The following is an 18,150-nucleotide window of genomic DNA, read 5'->3' on the forward strand; positions in this document are numbered from 1 at the left end:
AAAAATAATAACAAATAAGTAGTACATAAGTAATTAGGGGTCAAAAGCTGATGAACATGTAAAGTGTTGAGCTATCAGATCTCAGTGTAACTTCCGGAGTTTTTTGATTCGTTGTGGATGACATCAGCTGAGAGTGAGTGTGCGCCCTCTTCTCCCCGGTTACTGAATATGACACAGTGAGTGTGTGCGCGCGCGTGCGTGTGTGGCGGTATAAAGAGCTGGGGCCACTCCTATCAGGGCGCTGCTGTGTGCGTGTTCGCCTGAGTGTGCACGTGTGTGTGTGCGTGTGGAGCTACTCCGGGTTTTCTGCAGCGAATAAAGAAGGGAGGAGGCTGCGTGTGTAGTCCGGGGGAACAGACAGAATGATGGCCACCCTTGTCGAATCCGCAGACATGGAGACTTTAAGCGGCAAGAGCAACACTGCGGCGTCCCCGACCTCCGCCAGCCCGGCGCAGCACTTCGTCGACAGCAAATTCTACCTGCTGGTGGTGATCGGGGAGATCTCAACGGAGGATCACCTCAAGTGTGCCATTGCGGACATAGAGAAAGGTAAGAGGGTGAGGATGGCCGGTGTTTGGATGAAGATGATACGTAGGTGTATAGGCCACATCACGCAGACCTCCACATCTGCTTATCTACTTGGAACAAACGCAATCTGTAGCTTCACTTTTTCATTTTTACGCACCAGTGGGGATATTTCCGCATTTTACGCACGTTTTTACGCATGCTAACCCCTAAAATTGGCGTCATCGGTGTTGTTGTTGTTGTTGTTGCTGCAGCCCCTCCTAGTAACACAACAATGACCTAAATCACACATCATATATGATCCGATGATTGTGTAGGTCCCATGTCTTTGTCCAGGCTCAGTGTTGTCGTCCGCACACGTGGGCCGCAGCTGACAGCAGTGATTCAGCATTTCAGGAGGGACAATGCGCCAATAACGAAACTCTTTGCGTTTCTTTGGCTTTAAAGGTGCAGCTGCGTTTGTTACGTTTAGGTCTGCGCGGAATGTTTAATTCAGGTGCGTCAGGCTTTTGTCTCAGGAGAACACGCGTGGAAAGAGAGAGAGAGAGAGAGAGAGAGAGAGAGAGAGAGAGAGAGAGAGAGAGAGAGAGAGAGAGAGAGAACACAACAGCGTCTCTCCATTTCTGTTGTTAAATCAAAGTGTTCCCGAAAATATCCGACATGTTAAGAAACCCAACTTGCGGTAATGGCTTGTTAACAAAACAGTCTCCTTCTAAAGTCTGGACACGGTCATCATCATCCTCATCACCACCACCATCCCGCATCCCAGCGCTCTCATCCCACACCGGCTGGTAGGCGTGGCTCTGTCCGCACTGCGGTCCCTACGGAAAGCCACAAGGACCGATTTTCAGAGCGAGCAGGGGCGTTTCGCAAACGCGTTGAAGCTGCTGTGGCGTCCCTGAACGCAGCATATCTGCGTCGTTTTTACTGTGCATTCCTATAGTGATGTCATACTGATGTTGGGTTCAAATAAAAATCCTAAATCCAAATGAACTTTTTAAAAAGTAAGATAAAGTTGAATTGATTTGTCCTGAAATGCAGAATACAAATTTCACTTTAATGTTCCTGAGAAATTGTGATGATCTGTTTTAGCAAATTAACTCTATATGTCGGCGTACCTGTAACATGTTGGTTGAAGATCAATAGGCTTTGTTAAGTAAAGGGAGGAGGTTACAAAGACGAACCTTTGGCCTATATAACTTTACTTTTGGCTATAACCAACTACAAAACAAAGATGAGATGACAGGATAAAATATATTGTTCTTTTTACAAGACACATTTGATTTTTAATTACTATTTTGGATTAGGAGCTGATTGAGGCATGGTATTACAGTTTAACCTGTTGGAGTCGAAGTCTGTTTCATTGTGCCACAATACCAGTCAACATAGATTGCTGTGTTAAATCTATATTGCAGTGATGTATGATTGTTATTGCTCTTTTAAAGCTCATTTATCAGTGTAAAGGAAACATTTTACCTCATCAGCCTCAAGGGCCTTGATGCCGCACCCTTTATGTTTAGATTAAATATACATTAAAAGTGAATAGCTCAGCCATCTCTGAGAATATTAAATGTTTCCTTTCATAATTTATTATCCTGCTGTGTAAGTTTGTGACATCAGCTTCATTACACAGTAGGTCTGAGTCACCATAATGCTGAGATAATGTTTCTGCCATTAGCGTGACTCAGCTCAGAAGGGGTTAGCAGTGGATGGAGGCTGTTATAGATATTTTCAAACCAGAAATTAGGCCAGTAAATAGATATGAATGTATGTGTGTGTTTGTGTGTTTGTGTGTGAGAGAGAAAGAGAGAGAGAGAGAGAGAGAGTGTGAGACTTTGCACATTCGGTGAAGTTTGGACCTGTTGCCAGTTTCAAGGTGTAATGTCAGCTGTGAGTGCTGACTCATATTCAGACATATTCTTCACTTCTATTTTTAGCTGTTTTACATTCTGGGTTGATTTGACTGTTTCTGTTTATTTTCTCAGGGATCCGTTCGTGGGACACAAACCTTATCGACTGCAACCTGGACCAGGAGCTCAAACTGTTCGTCTCCAGACACTCGGCTCGTTTTTCCGCAGACGTCAGAGGTAAGCAGGATGATAACAATAATTATAATAATAATCTGCATAATGCTTGTGCGCGTTTCCAACTACTTTCGTGCAACATGTCTCTGTGCTGTACGGTGGCACACCAGACAGCTATACCACACTAACTTCCCCATGGAGCACACAGATCCCAGGGGCTTTATTGCCTCTCCCTGGATACGCCCTCTCAGCATTTCGGCTGCCTGTATAGCAGCATTGTTTGCAAGGTGAATGTGTGGTCCTGTAAAGATGGAATGGATCCAGGGTGGGAGGACGTGTGGTGGGTCAGTTGGCAGTATGGCCTTGAGCTCTGCAGCAGTTACAGTAAAGCCTCTGCTTGGCTCAGCTCCATGTTGGTTGAAAGTAGCAGGAGCTTCATCTTTGGTTCAGGGTTAGATGGACTGATCCAGAAACCAACTGGCTCTGCAGAATTAAATAGGTGATGGAAACGTATATCCTATATGTTGAAGAAAGAAGAAGGCTATGTATTTCAAAATTTGAATAGGTTGACTGCAGTGATTTGTCTCTTCAAAGCCATTTTCTACCTCTCTCTTCCTCCTTTTGTGGTTGCCTTGGAACCCAGTTGTAGATGCGCAGTTGATTTGGGAGTAATTAGCAGTGTGGAATCCCCAGTGCCTTGTCTGCGCTTGTGAAAAATAACGGAGGGAGGGGAACTGAGAGGATCGTTGGAAGGGAAGGGCGAGGGGAACGAGGCAAGGAAGAGAAAGGATGTATGAAAGGCAAACAAGGGAAATAAGGAGTGTGTGGGTGAGGCAGACAAAGACAAAGAGGTCGAGAGGAAGGAGGGAGGCCAAGGTGGAAGCATAATAGAAATGTACACATCACTGCAATAAAATTAGGAAACCAAGTCGTGGAGTTGCTGCGTAAGCAGTAAAATGGAATAATCTTGTTGTGTTAAATTGCTCTGCCTCAGGCTTTTTGCCAAGCCTGCAAGGGGGATTTTTTTACTTTTCTCTATTTAATACCTGAGCTTCTTAGCTTTGGCCTTCATGCTGCAGTATTTGTTGATCGCGCTTTTATGTTCAGTGAGTAAGGTACAATTACAGAAATGTTCTGTAAATCTTGGACTGTCTACACGCTTATATTACTGCAGAGAAAAACAAGATGACCTACTTATAATCCATCAAACCAGAGGTGAACATTAGCAGCTGTGTATGTATGAGTGTGTGTGTGTGTGCTTTCAGGAAATTGATGTATTAATCTGATTAATTCAGCAGCAGATCAGGTTCAGAAAAGTCAATATAAATTCCTCCATGCTGTGATTTCTATATGTTATATTTATCGTAAGCGCGCAGTGTTTTCATTAGTTTAACAGAGACACAGAGGTTCAGGTTTTTCTGGAGAAAATGGAAGCCTGCAGGTGGTTATGGGCGGGAGAGGCAGAATGCAATTACACAGCTGCATGATGGACGACGCGCTATCCATCACATCGTGATGGGGCACTTCTGTGGGCAGAGGAGGTGGAGCGGGGAAGGAGGGGAAGGGAAAGAGGGAAGGGCAGGGACGAGGCAGAGCGACCAGGTGTCTTACAGATGGACATATTATACATCAGCTTACCTATAGATTTCCATGCACTCTGCCTGCACGGGACAAAGCACTGAGGCCTAACAAGCAACTGGAGGATTAGACGATCCTCTTGAAAACCACAAATCCATCCAAGCTCCTCCCTTATGAGATCGCTTTGGACAACATTTGCAGCTTGGGATCAATAGTAATTAAGGATGGAGACTTCCGTGTATGGATTTGTCTGAGCTTTAAAAACAATACTCTGATATTGTGCCAATTCACATGCATGAATACAATCCTGTATGCTGTTTTCGGGCTCTCGTGAGGATTCACTTTCTACACCAAAACAGCAAGTTCCATGAATACTCCTCATTGCACAATATTGAAATGTATCCTCATATTCCTCCATCTTGTTTTCTGTCCTTTGGCTACATGACACCACAAAAAACAGCATCTATTTTGATGATGCACATCCGCAGCAGCAGTTAATGCAATTTCTGGAGTGGTTAAGATAACAGATAGAGTCGATCCAGAGCATCGAGTGGATTAAGTGGATCGATCTTCCCATCTTCCTCCTCCTCCTCCTCCTCATACTTGAATGCAGACTCAAACATTTTGATGTGGGCTGAGCCTCTATGAGATAATGAGGCCTTGATCCTGGTCAGTGTAGCTAAATCAAGAGAATGATTGATCGGTGATCCTTAAATCAAACCCCAATGTCCTTCATATTCATGACTGGAAGAAAGAGGGATGAGACAGAGTTTGGAAAGATGTCATAAAGTAGGAATGACTGAATCTTGTTCCGCCAGTTTGTCAGCAGATGTCTGACTGGGTGATTCCTATGGATGGGAACTGTAATTGAGTTACTGAGCATTATATCATTAACACACAGGTTGCTGAATGTACTGTTGGCATTACAGTAATAAACAGGCTTTGCTGTGGCTGTTAGGAATTAAATACTAATTCAGGAAATAAATTATGGAATTCTCTCTAAATGTAGGTACATAGTTATGGAATTAAACACAAAATATAATGCTTCCAGAGTAGATGGGAGCCGGCTCCTGATTGTCCAAGATTTTGACCGGCAAGTACGCGATAGAAGCGGGGGGTGAAGGAATGGTTTTCACCGGCAAGTGCGCCGGCACCGGCAAGTGCGCAATAGAAAAAAGCAAAGCCACCAACAAATTGTGAAGCGCAAAAAATCTAAGGAGCCACTTGGAAGCCTCTTTTCAGTGAGCCGAGCCAAAAAGAGCCGAAATGCCCATCACTATTCCGGAGTGACACCAAGTAGAAGGAAAATATATCGTGTCACCCAATGCACGGTTCAGAGGACTCAACAAGAGTTACCAGTGGGGGGGGGGGCTTTTGTATCAATCAGGGTAATTGTCAGGGTCAAGCTAGCTCCAGTGCGCATTCTGTCATCCTGATGGGTTAGAGCCCAGACATGTGCACCCTAATTTGCTGTGATTGTGATAGTGGGTCACCAGCTGCCTTTTGTGTGGCAAAATCGGCTGTATTCTCATCAGAAAAGCACAAGAAGCATATAAGCACGAGGATACAATCGACACACAAAGAGACAAACAGAAATACAAGACACTTTCAGCCATCCTAAAAATGGCCTGTGTAGCATCCAGTAAGCAGGAAGAACAATAGATCTCCACTATTGATTGTTCTCTGATTTCACAGAGCAGTGGAGGCTGTTTCCTCAGTCACTTGTTCTTGTGCTGGTCATCAGTTTCAGCATGCTGTCTCTACAGAACAACTGACGCCAGCCTGGTTTCTCTAAGGGTCAGCTGGGATTTTGATGATGCTGGGGCTTTGGTTTGCAAGCCTAGGCGTGGCACTAGGCGTGTTCCAGGTCAGGTTCTAAAGCCAGACTCTATTGCTGTTTTGATCTAGAGCGGCAATAAGAATAATAATCTGTTTTGCATTGGAAACAAGTCGAATTATCTCAAGTGTTTGTCAGTCTTCTGTAAGTGGATCTACAAACTTGCCGTTAATTACGTGAGATGATGCTGATTCAGTGGCACGCTTAAGATCAAGAATTACACAACAAGGGCTTGGTGGAGGTGTCTAGCTTTATTTTACATTTGCAGCTTTTACACTTCTGCCTGCTTGCACTTAAGCAAATTAGGTGTTGTTATGTGGTTATCAGATTTTAGTCTTTGCTTTAAAATAAAAAAACCCAAATCTCCTGAGGGTTACATTCATGTTATAGGCACTTGCAATCTCTCTTATCTCCAGGCTCAAATATCTGATAATATCTAATAAATGCAGAGCAACTTTGGAAATGGTGAATGCCTGGAAAATGAAAGTAGGCTTATTATATATTATATTATATCTCTTCTGGTTATTAGAGCCCACAAGTAATATTGGAGAGCTGCCTCTATATGAGTGAATGAAAGTCGTCTCCCATGTGGAGTGACAACCCTGTGGGAGGAAGCACCAAGGTTACTGGCTGTTCAGGCCATGATGAGAATCCACTACATGAAATATGTATAAAGAAATCAGCCCAGCAGCAGCATCACGTTCCCCGGAGACGAAACACACTGTCTTGTTGATGGACTCGAGATTTGAGCCCACCAGCATCTCCCTGACCTCTGAACCGAGCAGGGAACATGGTCTTCTAATTCCTCTGGCAGGTCTCTTGGTGCTTTTGCCTTTTCGTTTAAATGAACTAAATAAAAAATAAAAGTCTATGTTTTTCCTCTCATCACCTCAACCAGAAGATACCGCCCCGCCCCGCCCCCCCACGCACGCACTAACGCACGCACGCACGCACGCACGCACGCACGCACGCACGCACGCACGCACGCACGCACGCACGCACGCACGCACACACACATATCCATCCATCCATCCATCATCTGTTACCGCTTATCCTCTATCCTCCTCAGGATTATCAGCTATCTATCTAAATGTGTCAGTCATCTCCTCCGTGATTCCTTTTCTGTACCATTACCAACACCGTTAAAAATGTATTTACATCACACAGAGACCAAATTATTAATATGTTTAATTATTTGTGTTAAGCATGAAGTAATATAATCATCTTTTATTATTAATAATTGCCCTTTATGTCATCTGATAGCTGTTCAGCTAAACTAGAACAGTCATGGTTATCATGATGGTCATTTTTATACATTCCAACTAAATTTTAATTATTTTAACTTTCAAAAAATCAATATTTACGGTGCTTAAGTTAAAATTGATGTTTAATTGTTATGCTTTATAAAATACTTTTTTCTTCATCCCATTAACATCACTCATAGAGTTTTGCCTCCACGTGTCAAAATGAACTACATCTTCAGACAGGTTATTAAGCCACAGTGTGGGGTTCAGTACAGCCCTTCATCCATCTTGAGATTTACTATTAATCTGAATGATGAAGAGGGTCACAGAGGACATAAACACTTACACAGACATATGGCGAAAAGTCTGTGTTTGATAAATCTGCTGCGCTCTGCCTCTGATAGGAACTTGTAGAGCATAACTTCATCCAGAAAATGTCATCATTCTGTTTTATGATGGAAACAGATCAATTTATGGACATATGGTGTTGGATATGTGTTAAGTCTTACATACTGGTCTATGTGTGGATTTTTGTTTCAGTATATGGTTAATTAGTGCCACCATTTATATGAAATTGTAAACATGCTGGCCAGTGTGGGGATGAAACGGTGAAACATAAATATTTCTTCTGTTTCGTTTTCAGGGCAGAGAATTCTACACCATAAAAGCAATTTGCTGGAGACGGTGGTCCTGATCAACCCTTCAGATGAAGCAGTCAGTACTGAGGTAAAAGAAACACACCTACTGTTCCCCTTGACTATTATTTAGGCATTACAGCCTCTTTTGCTTTAGTCCAGCGAGAGTAAACACAGACAACTCACCCATCCCTAAAAAAATGCACATTTTGTAAAAAGAAAACCTGGACTATTCAGCATAATTGATTTTTGTCATTCTTTATTGGGTTCAATTTAAAACTCGGTATTTGATACATTTGAAGATGAGTCTGGACTGTATCGCCGCTCCTTTTCACTCCTGCTTGCACGGTGACCGTGTAGCCATGTTTGAAGTCAAACTGTGCATTAATAACATCATCGTGATTGAACAGGGCCACAGCCCAGAGCAGCTGATGTTGCTGAAGACGCAAATAAGACAAAAATTGGTCCAGTAGAGAGGGGGGATGGGGATGCTGAGAGATGAAAGGAACCCTAGGAGAGTGGACAGTAAGAACCAACTCAGCTAATTAGCTAATGGGTTTGACCAAAATGGACTGAAAATGAAATTACCTGCTAATGGCTACAGCATTGAGCCTTTTGTTCACTGTCTCATATTGTTGCCACCATTATTATCAGTAGCAGTTTTATGTCTTTCTTAGTTTTTCTTAGTAGTTAGTTTAAATTAATTAATTAATTGCATGCAAATCAGTGATATGTTGGCATTCATTAATTTCCAGGCTCGTTTGATGATCTCAGACTCTGCTCGGCACAAGCTTCTAGTTCTGTCAGGGCAATGCTCTGAAAACACTGGGGAGCTGATTCTTCAGTCTGGATCTTTCTCCTTCTTCAACTTCATAGACATTTTCACTGACCAAGAGGTGAGCCGACCCAAAATCTTCCATAGGAAAATAAGAAATATTCAACACTATAAACTGGTGACTTTTTCTGATTCAGAAACACAATTTGTGATGGGACACATTTCACATTAAATAATACTGTATAAGTCTGTATTTTCTTGTGATTCAACACGGCATGTAAAAACTATTTTTTTTTTCATTCCAGATTGGTGAATTGCTCAGCACTATTCACCCAGCAAACAAAGCCAACCTAACTCTCTCTTGTCCTGAACAAGGTGACTGGAAAAACTCAAACTTGGACAAACACAACCTGCAGGACTTCATTAATATGAAACTCAATTCTGCACTCATACTACCAGAAATGGAGGGTCTGTCAGAGTTCACAGAATATTTATCAGAATCAGTTGAGATCCCATCTCCCTTTGACATGCTAGAGCCACCAACCTCAGGTGGATTCCTCAAACTCTCAAAGCCATGCTGTTACATTTTCCCCGGTGGTCATGGAGACTCTGCTCTCTTTGCTGTTAATGGCTTCAACATGCTCATTAATGGTGGGTCAGACAGGAAGTCATGCTTCTGGAAGCTGGTTAGACATCTGGACCGGGTAGATTCAGTTCTCCTGACCCACATAGGTGATGACAACCTGCCAGGCATCAACAGCATGCTGCAGAGGAAGATTTCAGAACTTGAAGAGGAGCAGTCACAGGGATCTACTGCTAATAGTGACTGGGTGAAGAACATGATCTCGCCAGATATTGGGGTTGTGTTTGTAAACTTGCCTGAAAACTTGGGAAGCCCTGAACCAAATTACAGAGTTAGAAAGAACATTGAGGAGGCAGCATTCACTCAGCAGTTTCTCACCAAGCTAAATTTGAGGATTGAGCCTTTACAGAGGCCTGTTGGAAACGCGATTGATCCAATAATACTCTTTCAGAAAATGGGTGTGGGTAAGCTTGAGATGTACGTGCTCAACCCATCGAAGAACAGTAAGGAGCTACAGCACTTTATGAAGCAGTGGACAGGTAGTGAAAAAGACAGTGCTTCTATTCTGCTGCCAAATGGAAAAGAATCTGAGTTCCCCATCTCATACTTGACTTCTATCGCCTCTCTGATTGTGTGGCACCCTGCAAATCCATCAGATAAGGTGGTGCGTGTTCTTTTCTCTGGAAATACCACTCAGCATCACATCTTTGAAGGTTTAGAAAAGCTAAAGCATTTGGACTTCTTGAAGCAGTCGGTGGTAACTCAAAAGGGAATGTCTTCCAATGTGCCATCAACTCCAACAATGAAGCAAACGAAGATGAAACAAAGAACAGACAGCAAAGAGAGCCTCAAGTCAACTCCAAAACCATCACCAATCAAGAGTTTCAGGAAGGAGTCAAGGGAGGAGGCTCCCGAAAAGGCAAAGACAGATGCAGAATCATCTCAAGAAAAAACACAAAAAGTAATGAAAAAGGAAAAGGCCCCAATAAGGAAGGAAAGGGCAAAGATACCTGAGAAAGAATCAAAAACAAAGGCAGAGCCAATGTCCCAAAATGAAACTCCAGAGAAAAAGAAGTCTGAAATAAAACCTAAGATTGAAAAGGAGAAGATTGTTAAGAAGGAGACCAAAAAGTCTGTGGAAAAGAAGAATGAGGTTAAAAAAGAAATCAAGAAAGACGACACACCCAAAAAGGAAATCAAAAAAGATGAGAAAGTAAAGAAAGAGGAGGTAAAGAAAGACATAAAGAAGGACATCAAGAGAGATTCCCCTATGAGGGAGAAGAAGGAAGAAAAGAAAGAGCAGAAGAAAGAGGATTCTAAGAAAGATGTTAAAAGGTCATCTAAAGACACTAAAAAGACCTTCAGTGCTGGCGAGGAGAAGAAGCTTGCACCAAAACCAAAGCCCCTCAAAAAAGATGATGTCTCAAAAGGAAGTCCTTTAAAGTTAAAAGGAAAGCCAAAGGTGGCAAAAAAGGAGACAAAGATGGATGAAACAAAAATTGTGCCCAGTGTAGCCGCTGTTGCAGAACATCTACATGCGGAGAGATCTCTGATGTCTTCTCCAGAGGACCTCACAAAGGATTTCGAGGAGCTCAACATTGAAGAGCTAGCGGGGGATGACGCAATTATACAGCAGAGTAAGGTGGAAGAAGCTGTGGAAGCTGTGATGATCCACCATGAAGAAATTATCCCGACCAAAGACTCACTTGAGGCAGTAGAGTCTGTGGACGAGGGTATAACCACAACCGAGGCAGATGGAGACAGTGGAGCAACTCCAGATGAACGGATTGAAGGTCTGAAAGGAAAACTCAATGGCAGTGAGAAGTTTGAAGATGAGGGCACTGTAATGGAGGAGACATCTGAGGGAGGGGATTATGAAGAGAAGGAAGAAATAGAAGAAGTTGCCACAGAGCCACAGATACAGGGATCCTTTACATTTCGTAATTATGAAGATGAACACCTACATGATGATCATGAAGTCCCATTAGGTGATAGTGTGGAGGGCAGCGATGGTGTTACTCGTGAACAAGATCAACATGAAAATCGAAAAGGGTTTGAGAAAGGGCATCTGTCTCCATCAGCCTCACCCAAGGTGTCCTCACCTGTCTCTCCAGCTGCATCCATCCATGATGAAACGCTGCCAGGCCCCTTTGAGAGCGAAACTGCCTCAGATGACGAGAACAGAGATGACGCCCCCGAGGACTACACAGTTAACTCTGGCCATACTCAGTCCACCATTGAGATCTCCAGTGTTCCAACTCCAATGGATGGGATGTTGACTCCTCGAGACATGATGAGTGACGAAACCAACAATGATGAAACCGCATCTCCTCCCCACGACCTCTGCAATTTTGCGGCTGAGTTTGATAGGAAGAAGCTTTCTCCTCTTCGGGATGTCGCTGAGTTAGATCACTCTCACAGCAGTGCCACAGAAGGCCACGACTACAGCCACTCTGCATCCACAATATCTCCACCATCAGTACTAGAAGAGGATAAATTCTGCAAAGAGTTCTCCCCTGAAAGGACAGTTGATGGTTTTGCCACACCTGAAGAATCACGCGAGAGATTTGACATCGACCCTATCCTGCTAAGCTCCACATCCACAACGTCGCCCCTCATTCGCTCTCCCTCAGTGGACCGCAAGGACAAATTTGATTCTGCATCACCGCTCACAGCACCAATAGAACTTTCCACCACTCTGGCAGGTTGCACCATAGGAACAGCTGAATCGTCCGCCAACCCAGATGACAAGACTTTGGAAGGCATTCATTCTCCTCAGTCCTCTGGTCACACGCCCTACTATCAGTCTCCAGTAGATGAAAAAGCAGGAGCTCTACCACCTGTGTCAGAAGAAAAAGCACCAGGTCCCATCATTGTAGAGGTCGTGAGTGATAAAGAGGAGACCTCGACCAGGGTTACTCCAGAGCCGAAAGAGCCTGAGCATGAAGAGAAAATCATGTCCCCTCCAAAAAGTCCACATTCTCCTGGAGCTGACTCCCCAACTAAGGATGAAAAGTCGCCCTTTGATATGGATCCCAACAATCTTGCAGAAGGTAGCCATTCAGTCTTGTCCCCGCCGCCATTGACAAAACATGAATCAGAAATTAGTCATTTCACAGCATTTAAAGATGATAGTAAAATGTCAATTTCAGAGGGCACCACATCAGACCCTCTGGATGAAATAGTAGCAGAAGACACATTTTCGCATTTAGCTTCAGCCTCCACCGCATCCCTGGCCACCAGCTCCTTCCCAGAGCCCACCACCGACTCCCCATCACTTCACGCTGAGGTGGGGTCTCCTCACTCAACAGAGGTGGATGACTCCCTGTCTGTGTCCGTGGTTCAGACCCCAACCATTTTCCATGAGACAGAAGCGTCTCCATCTAAAGAAGATAGCCCTAGATCCATGTCCATCTCCCCAGACATCTCACCAAAGACTAAAATGAGAGCACAGACGCAGGACACAAAATCCCCTGAGCACTCGACAATGTCAATAGAGTTTGGCCAGGAGTCGCCTGACCACTCCTTAGCGCTGGACTTTAGTAAGCAATCTCCAGAGCACCCATCTGTTGGAGGCAGCTCACGTGCCACAGAGAATGGTCCAACTGAGGTTGACTACAGCCCCTCAGATGGCGCTGATTTAAGGTCAGCTGGAGAAAACAGTTCAGTAGAGAAGCCGGTGCTTTTTGAACACAGTGAATCAGTCTGTGCTGCTTCTGCATCCCCTTCAGATGCGTCTCAATCCACTCCTTCTGTTATGACGCCCTGTCAAATGGCTGAGATGTCACCCAGTTCAGCTCAGACAGAAAAATCTCCTGTCACCTTCAAGGCTGTTTCACCCACCCACTCACCACTCAGCCATTCCACTGATTCATCTCCAGTCTTAGGAGCTCCCCCAGCAAAAGGCTGTGTCAGCCCAGTTTCATCAAACAGCGAAGGCATGTCTGATAAGTTTGACATGCTGCATAAAGATGACAAGTCACCCTCACCTCCTAAAGCTACATCTCCATCAGCCCCTTTTTACTTTTCTAAGGAAGAAGCAATTTCGCCAGCAAAGGAGACAAACCCTTTTAAAAGTGAGGATTCTCCACTTCAGGCCAAATCGCCTGTGAGCCCTAAAGTTCCATCCCTGTCGTATCTACCTCTCTCCTCTAATTACACATTTGCCAGTGAGTCCAAGGATCCAGAATCAGCTAAGAAGAGCTTCTCTCCTCCATCCAAGACAGATGTAGACCTCTGTCTAGTCACTTCATGCGAGTATCGTCACCCCAAGACTGAACTATCTCCTTCTTTCATCAATCCCAACCCTCTAGAATATTTCATCAATGAAGAGAACACCATGGATGAAGCGAAACCTCTGGCTATATCAGGAGGAGGGTCACCACCACCAGGTGAGAAGCTTCCCACCAAGCAGTGTGAAGAGACCCCACCTACATCCATCAGTGAATCTGCCCCCTCCCAGACAGATTCTGATGTTCCCCCTGGTACAGAGGAGTGTCCTTCCATTACCGCAGATGCTAACATTGACTCTGAGGATGATTCGGAGACACTGCCTACTGACAGAACCCTCACCTATAGGCATCCTGATCCTCCTCCAATGCCACTCAGGGACTCTGCTCCATCTTCAGGCCACCATGATGTATGCATGGTGGACCCGGAAGCCCTCAAAGCTGAAGAAAATCTCCAAAACGCTAATACAGATGGAGGAGAAAAGCCCAAGAAGAAAAAGCTGACAAAAAAATCTTCCTCACCAGCCAGGAAGGGTACACTGTCAAAGGTCAAGGATTCAAAGACTGCATCTCCAAAGAAGACTGTGGGAGAAGGGAAAGATGCCAAAAACGCAACTAATACCTCTGCATCCAGAGGGGTAAAAACTGCCACATCAGGTAAGGACTTATATCTGCTTTCTACTACATGTGAAATGCTCATATATTTTAGATACTGTATCTATGACAATGATGTATTTTTTATGTATTTCAGGTACCAGCAGTGGAAAGGTATCAGGTGGCATTCCCATCCCCAGCTGTCCTCCCATGTACATGGATTTGGTTTACATACCCAATCACTGCAGTGCCAAGACGGTGGATGCTGAGTTCTTTAAGCGGGTACGGTCCTCTTATTATGTGGTCAGTGGAAATGACCAGACAGCTCAGGAGCCCAGCAAAGCCGTGCTAGATAGTCTGCTGGAGGGCAAGGCTCAGTGGGGAAACAACATGCAGGTAAGATTGAGATATCATATTTGACTTCATCTGAAATGATGTGTTATCATAAAAAATAGGAAAATGTCAGTGTGTGTTTGATTTAATTACTCTGTGGCATCAATACTGTTTTTGCTGTTGCATATTTGGCCCTATACTAGCAATGAGTATAGTTCGGTTTGGTTCTGTAAAAAGAGATTGTGAAGTGTTGACAGTTCTCAGAATTGATCTGCAGGCTCTTTTCAGCCATTTTCTCTGAATGTCAAAATGAATAAAAATACACCTCCAGCTACTGCATACAAATCACAGTTATAATCTATTACAATTAAGGGGCGAGTAACAACAAATAAATCTCAGTAAATCAGCCTTAAATCATTATGTTTGCCTGACACAAAACCTTCCCCCCCCTGTTTCCTCCTACAAAGTCCTGGAGTGAAATGATGTGATACAACATGTTGTGTAATAACTTATTGGATTCAACAACCCCAGTGAATTATAGCAGAAACATAAGCATGTAAGACACTGGAAGGAGGCATCATCAAGGGAATTTTGTCAATATTTGGTCTGAGAAAACTCTTCCTCCTGCATTTCAGGTGACTCTGATTCCAACCCATGACACTGATGTGATGCGAGAATGGTACCAAGAGACCCACGACAAGCAGCAAGAGCTGAACATCATGGTCCTGGCCAGCAGCAGCACTGTTGTAATGCAGGATGAGTCTTTCCCAGCCTGTAAGATCGAGCTGTAGGCCTGTGGATCAATAGACCAAGTGGCCAATTGATGATGAGTGGGGATGATTCTTTCTGAAAGATTACAAATACATGTAGCGTAAAACTTAAGAAGGCACTTATATGCTGATACTCTGTGTCGTAAACAATGAAAATGATCTGAACTAAAACACTAAAGTAAATTAGTTTCAAGAGGCCCATTTAATTAACAATACAACAAAAGAGAAAAAGAGACAACCTTACACTGTCTTGTCATTTTTTGGTATAAATGGATTGAAATAGCAAGAAATTAGAAGGGAAAACCAAAAATACTACCAGCTAATCCATGCTTCTTTATCCTCACGTTAAGCTTAGTTTCCTGTGTCCCTCCTTGTTTCATCCCTAGATCGAAAAGTTTGAGGGCTCGACATTACACACATTTTCTGCTGTTATGAAACAAACCACATAATGGATGTCTGATGAATTATTGTTAACCACGCCAAAGGGTCAAAAACATCACATTTTCCTTTGTTATTGCCTTAGAGAGTTAATGAATGTATAGATGCTGATGGAACGAGCCAGGAGCAAAAAGGGAAACTAAATTAATTCCGACTTTGCCTAAATGCCTACAGTTTAATGATGGTGAAAATGGTTAAGCTTGAAAGAATACGCACATTAATGAGCATAAACGTTCAAATTCACCAGTACCCCTAATATTACACGTCGCCCATTAAGTTGGAATAAACAATTATTCCAACCTTATGGGCAACAGTATGTATACACATATAGATACACTGTTTCCCATAGAGTTGGGATAAAAAATCATTCCATTTATGGGCGACCGTGTATATTTTCCAGTCTGCTGGTTTTATGTGTACATTTGGATGAATATGGCAGGTTGTTTTTAAACTTTTGTTCTGTCAATGATGATGTATGAATACTTATTTAATACACGATAACTTCATATGATTATGCTATTGCCTGGAATGCCACTCACGCTGTGCAACATCCCTCTTCAGAATGCTCCTATGCCTTTGTCACATTTGTACAATCTCATCATTTTCCCTTAATTTAAACTCTTCTAGAGGACTGACTCAGATTGTGTCAGATTAATTTATAGATTTTGAGGAGAACGTCGGATCTTATTTATTATACATGTTTTTTATGTAACCATGGAGCTGTGGGTTAGGTAGCCTTTTCCCATTTTAAAGCTGATGAAGCAGGATGTTTTTCTAAAGCACTGTACTATAATTATAAATAGCTTTGTGGCTGATTGAATGATTGAAAACTTTTGTGCATGAGTTAGGTGATATATTAGGGGTTTTCTTTTATTATTAGAATGGAGATTTGCTCAGACTTGCATTAAGAACAACAGGGAGGCTACATACAAGATATGGAGGATTTACTGTATATGATTCCTGAAAGTTGTGCCATGACAGTGTACTTACTCCAGCACTTAGTGTACAACAGTGTCCTTACTCCCTTTGGCACTGTATCAATATTCAAAATGGAAGCGGGGTGTAGTATACCACAGATCTTCAGGTTCAAGTGAGGATTTTTAAGTCAGGGATGCTGACTCTGATCATTTGACATGAGGTTTCTCCCCTAAGAAAACAGCCTCCGGATGTCCTCAGAGAGGCAGAGTGAGTGATGTGTTTTTGATGAAAGTAAAACAAAACCTAGACACTTTAAATGCAAACATGATGCATACTCTACTGCTAACAGCACAGATCAACCACAGTTCAACTTTGACAAGCCAGCTTTATGACACACAAAACACAAAACAATACAGTCTTTCAAATGGTTACAGGCTGCGGTACTATCCAGTCTACTCTAGTCTAACTCACCAGATACGTCTTTAACAATGCTCGGTGTTCTTGTTGCCTGTGGACCAGTTCTCCTGCAGGAGAATCACAAACCAATATCACACACATACTGTCACAATCAACAACAAACCTACAAACTCTAGAGTGACACCTCTCTTCCTTTCTCTTTCTTGTTCACTCTCACCCTTTCCTTCACGCCTCTCTCTTTCTATCTCAGCCCCTTTTCGACCGGTCTTTCTCTTGGGCGATCTTTAAAAATGTCTGTCTGCAGCTGTGTGGTATATTTGTCTTGTGATCTTGCATCTGTTCTTCCCTCTCCCCAAACTCATATCTAACCTATAGCAATTAGTTTCAAGTGAAAGTATTCCTTAGTGCTTTCTGATGTTTGTGTGCAATATCTCCTCTACCCCATATGATACAATCTGATGTAAAGGCAACTACTACTAAAGAATAAACATTCAAACACAACCACAATAAAAATATGTTGTGGAAACTAAGTATCTGTGCCATGGCTTGTCTTTTTCTCTATTTAGGTATTCAATATTCTGTGCGAGTGACATAACAGTCAGTGACATAACATGTTGATGTGGTTTCAGTAGGTGTTAATCGGAAGCAGATATCCCTAAATAGATATTCATCTTTCTCTTCTAGCACTCTTCTTTGTTATGATGGCAGCTTGGCTTCCATGGTGTCGCTGATAGTCCCAGACAGTAAAGTTGTTTTTCTCTCTGTGTGATGATGGGAAAGACCAGAGCCTCGGTTTTCCTCTTTCAGTCTCTTACTAAGGTCAATTAATTGTGCATAAGGAAAAGGTGTTCTCTGTTAAACAAGATAAAGAGAATCCATGTTCATTCTTGTGACTTTGTTCATTGATCAAACACAAAATCAATATCTATGACAAGGCTCTATGTATGATTGACAGAGACAAATATGACACCGTCTAGTCAGTGCAACTAAGTTATGCTATTAAGTTAGTTATTAAACATTCCTGAAATATGCCAGTGAGCAGCACCCTGGGACCAACTCTGTTCTCCCACATCCAAACATGTCTTTTGGTAATGATACCAGTATGAAATCGTGGAGGAAAACATTTAAAGCCCAGAATAAGGTCCCAGTCAGCAGACTACTTGTCAGGTTTGAACCCACAACCCCGTGAGTTAAGAGTGCTCAGCATTGAACCATCATACTTCTCAAACCACTGTTGGAGAAGTAAATGT

At 43.0% G+C, this 18,150-nt stretch overlaps 1 protein-coding gene across 1 annotated transcript; it reads left to right on the top strand.

Annotated features, from left to right (window-relative positions):
* Positions 1-365: 365 nt before the first annotated feature.
* On the top strand, positions 366-15,396 carry map1b (microtubule-associated protein 1B). The gene is made up of 7 exons (XM_076158692.1): positions 366-549; positions 2,511-2,612; positions 7,852-7,934; positions 8,599-8,739; positions 8,924-14,087; positions 14,182-14,420; positions 14,993-15,396. The coding sequence occupies exons 1-7, from the start codon at positions 366-368 to the stop codon at positions 15,146-15,148; spliced, it is 6,069 nt and encodes a 2,022-aa protein (XP_076014807.1). The 3' UTR covers positions 15,149-15,396.
* Positions 15,397-18,150: the final 2,754 nt, after the last annotated feature.

The sequence above is a fragment of the Genypterus blacodes genome, unplaced genomic scaffold (genome assembly GCF_046128005.1).
Source record: "Genypterus blacodes isolate CSIRO-AG114 ecotype Tasmania unplaced genomic scaffold, CSIRO-AGI_Gbla_v1 ptg000085l_1, whole genome shotgun sequence".
In the NCBI taxonomy this organism is placed as follows: domain Eukaryota; kingdom Metazoa; phylum Chordata; class Actinopteri; order Ophidiiformes; family Ophidiidae; genus Genypterus; species Genypterus blacodes.

Bases quoted from the DNA above. Each gene is read 5' to 3' on its own strand.
- map1b (XM_076158692.1), top strand. From the start codon at position 366: ATGGCCACCCTTGTCGAATCCGCAGACATGGAGACTTTAAGCGGCAAG. The intron at 550-2,510 runs GTAAGAGGGTGA...TTATTTTCTCAG, and splicing joins CATTGCGGACATAGAGAAAG to GGATCCGTTCGTGGGACACA. The intron at 7,935-8,598 runs GTAAAAGAAACA...ATTAATTTCCAG, and splicing joins ATGAAGCAGTCAGTACTGAG to GCTCGTTTGATGATCTCAGA.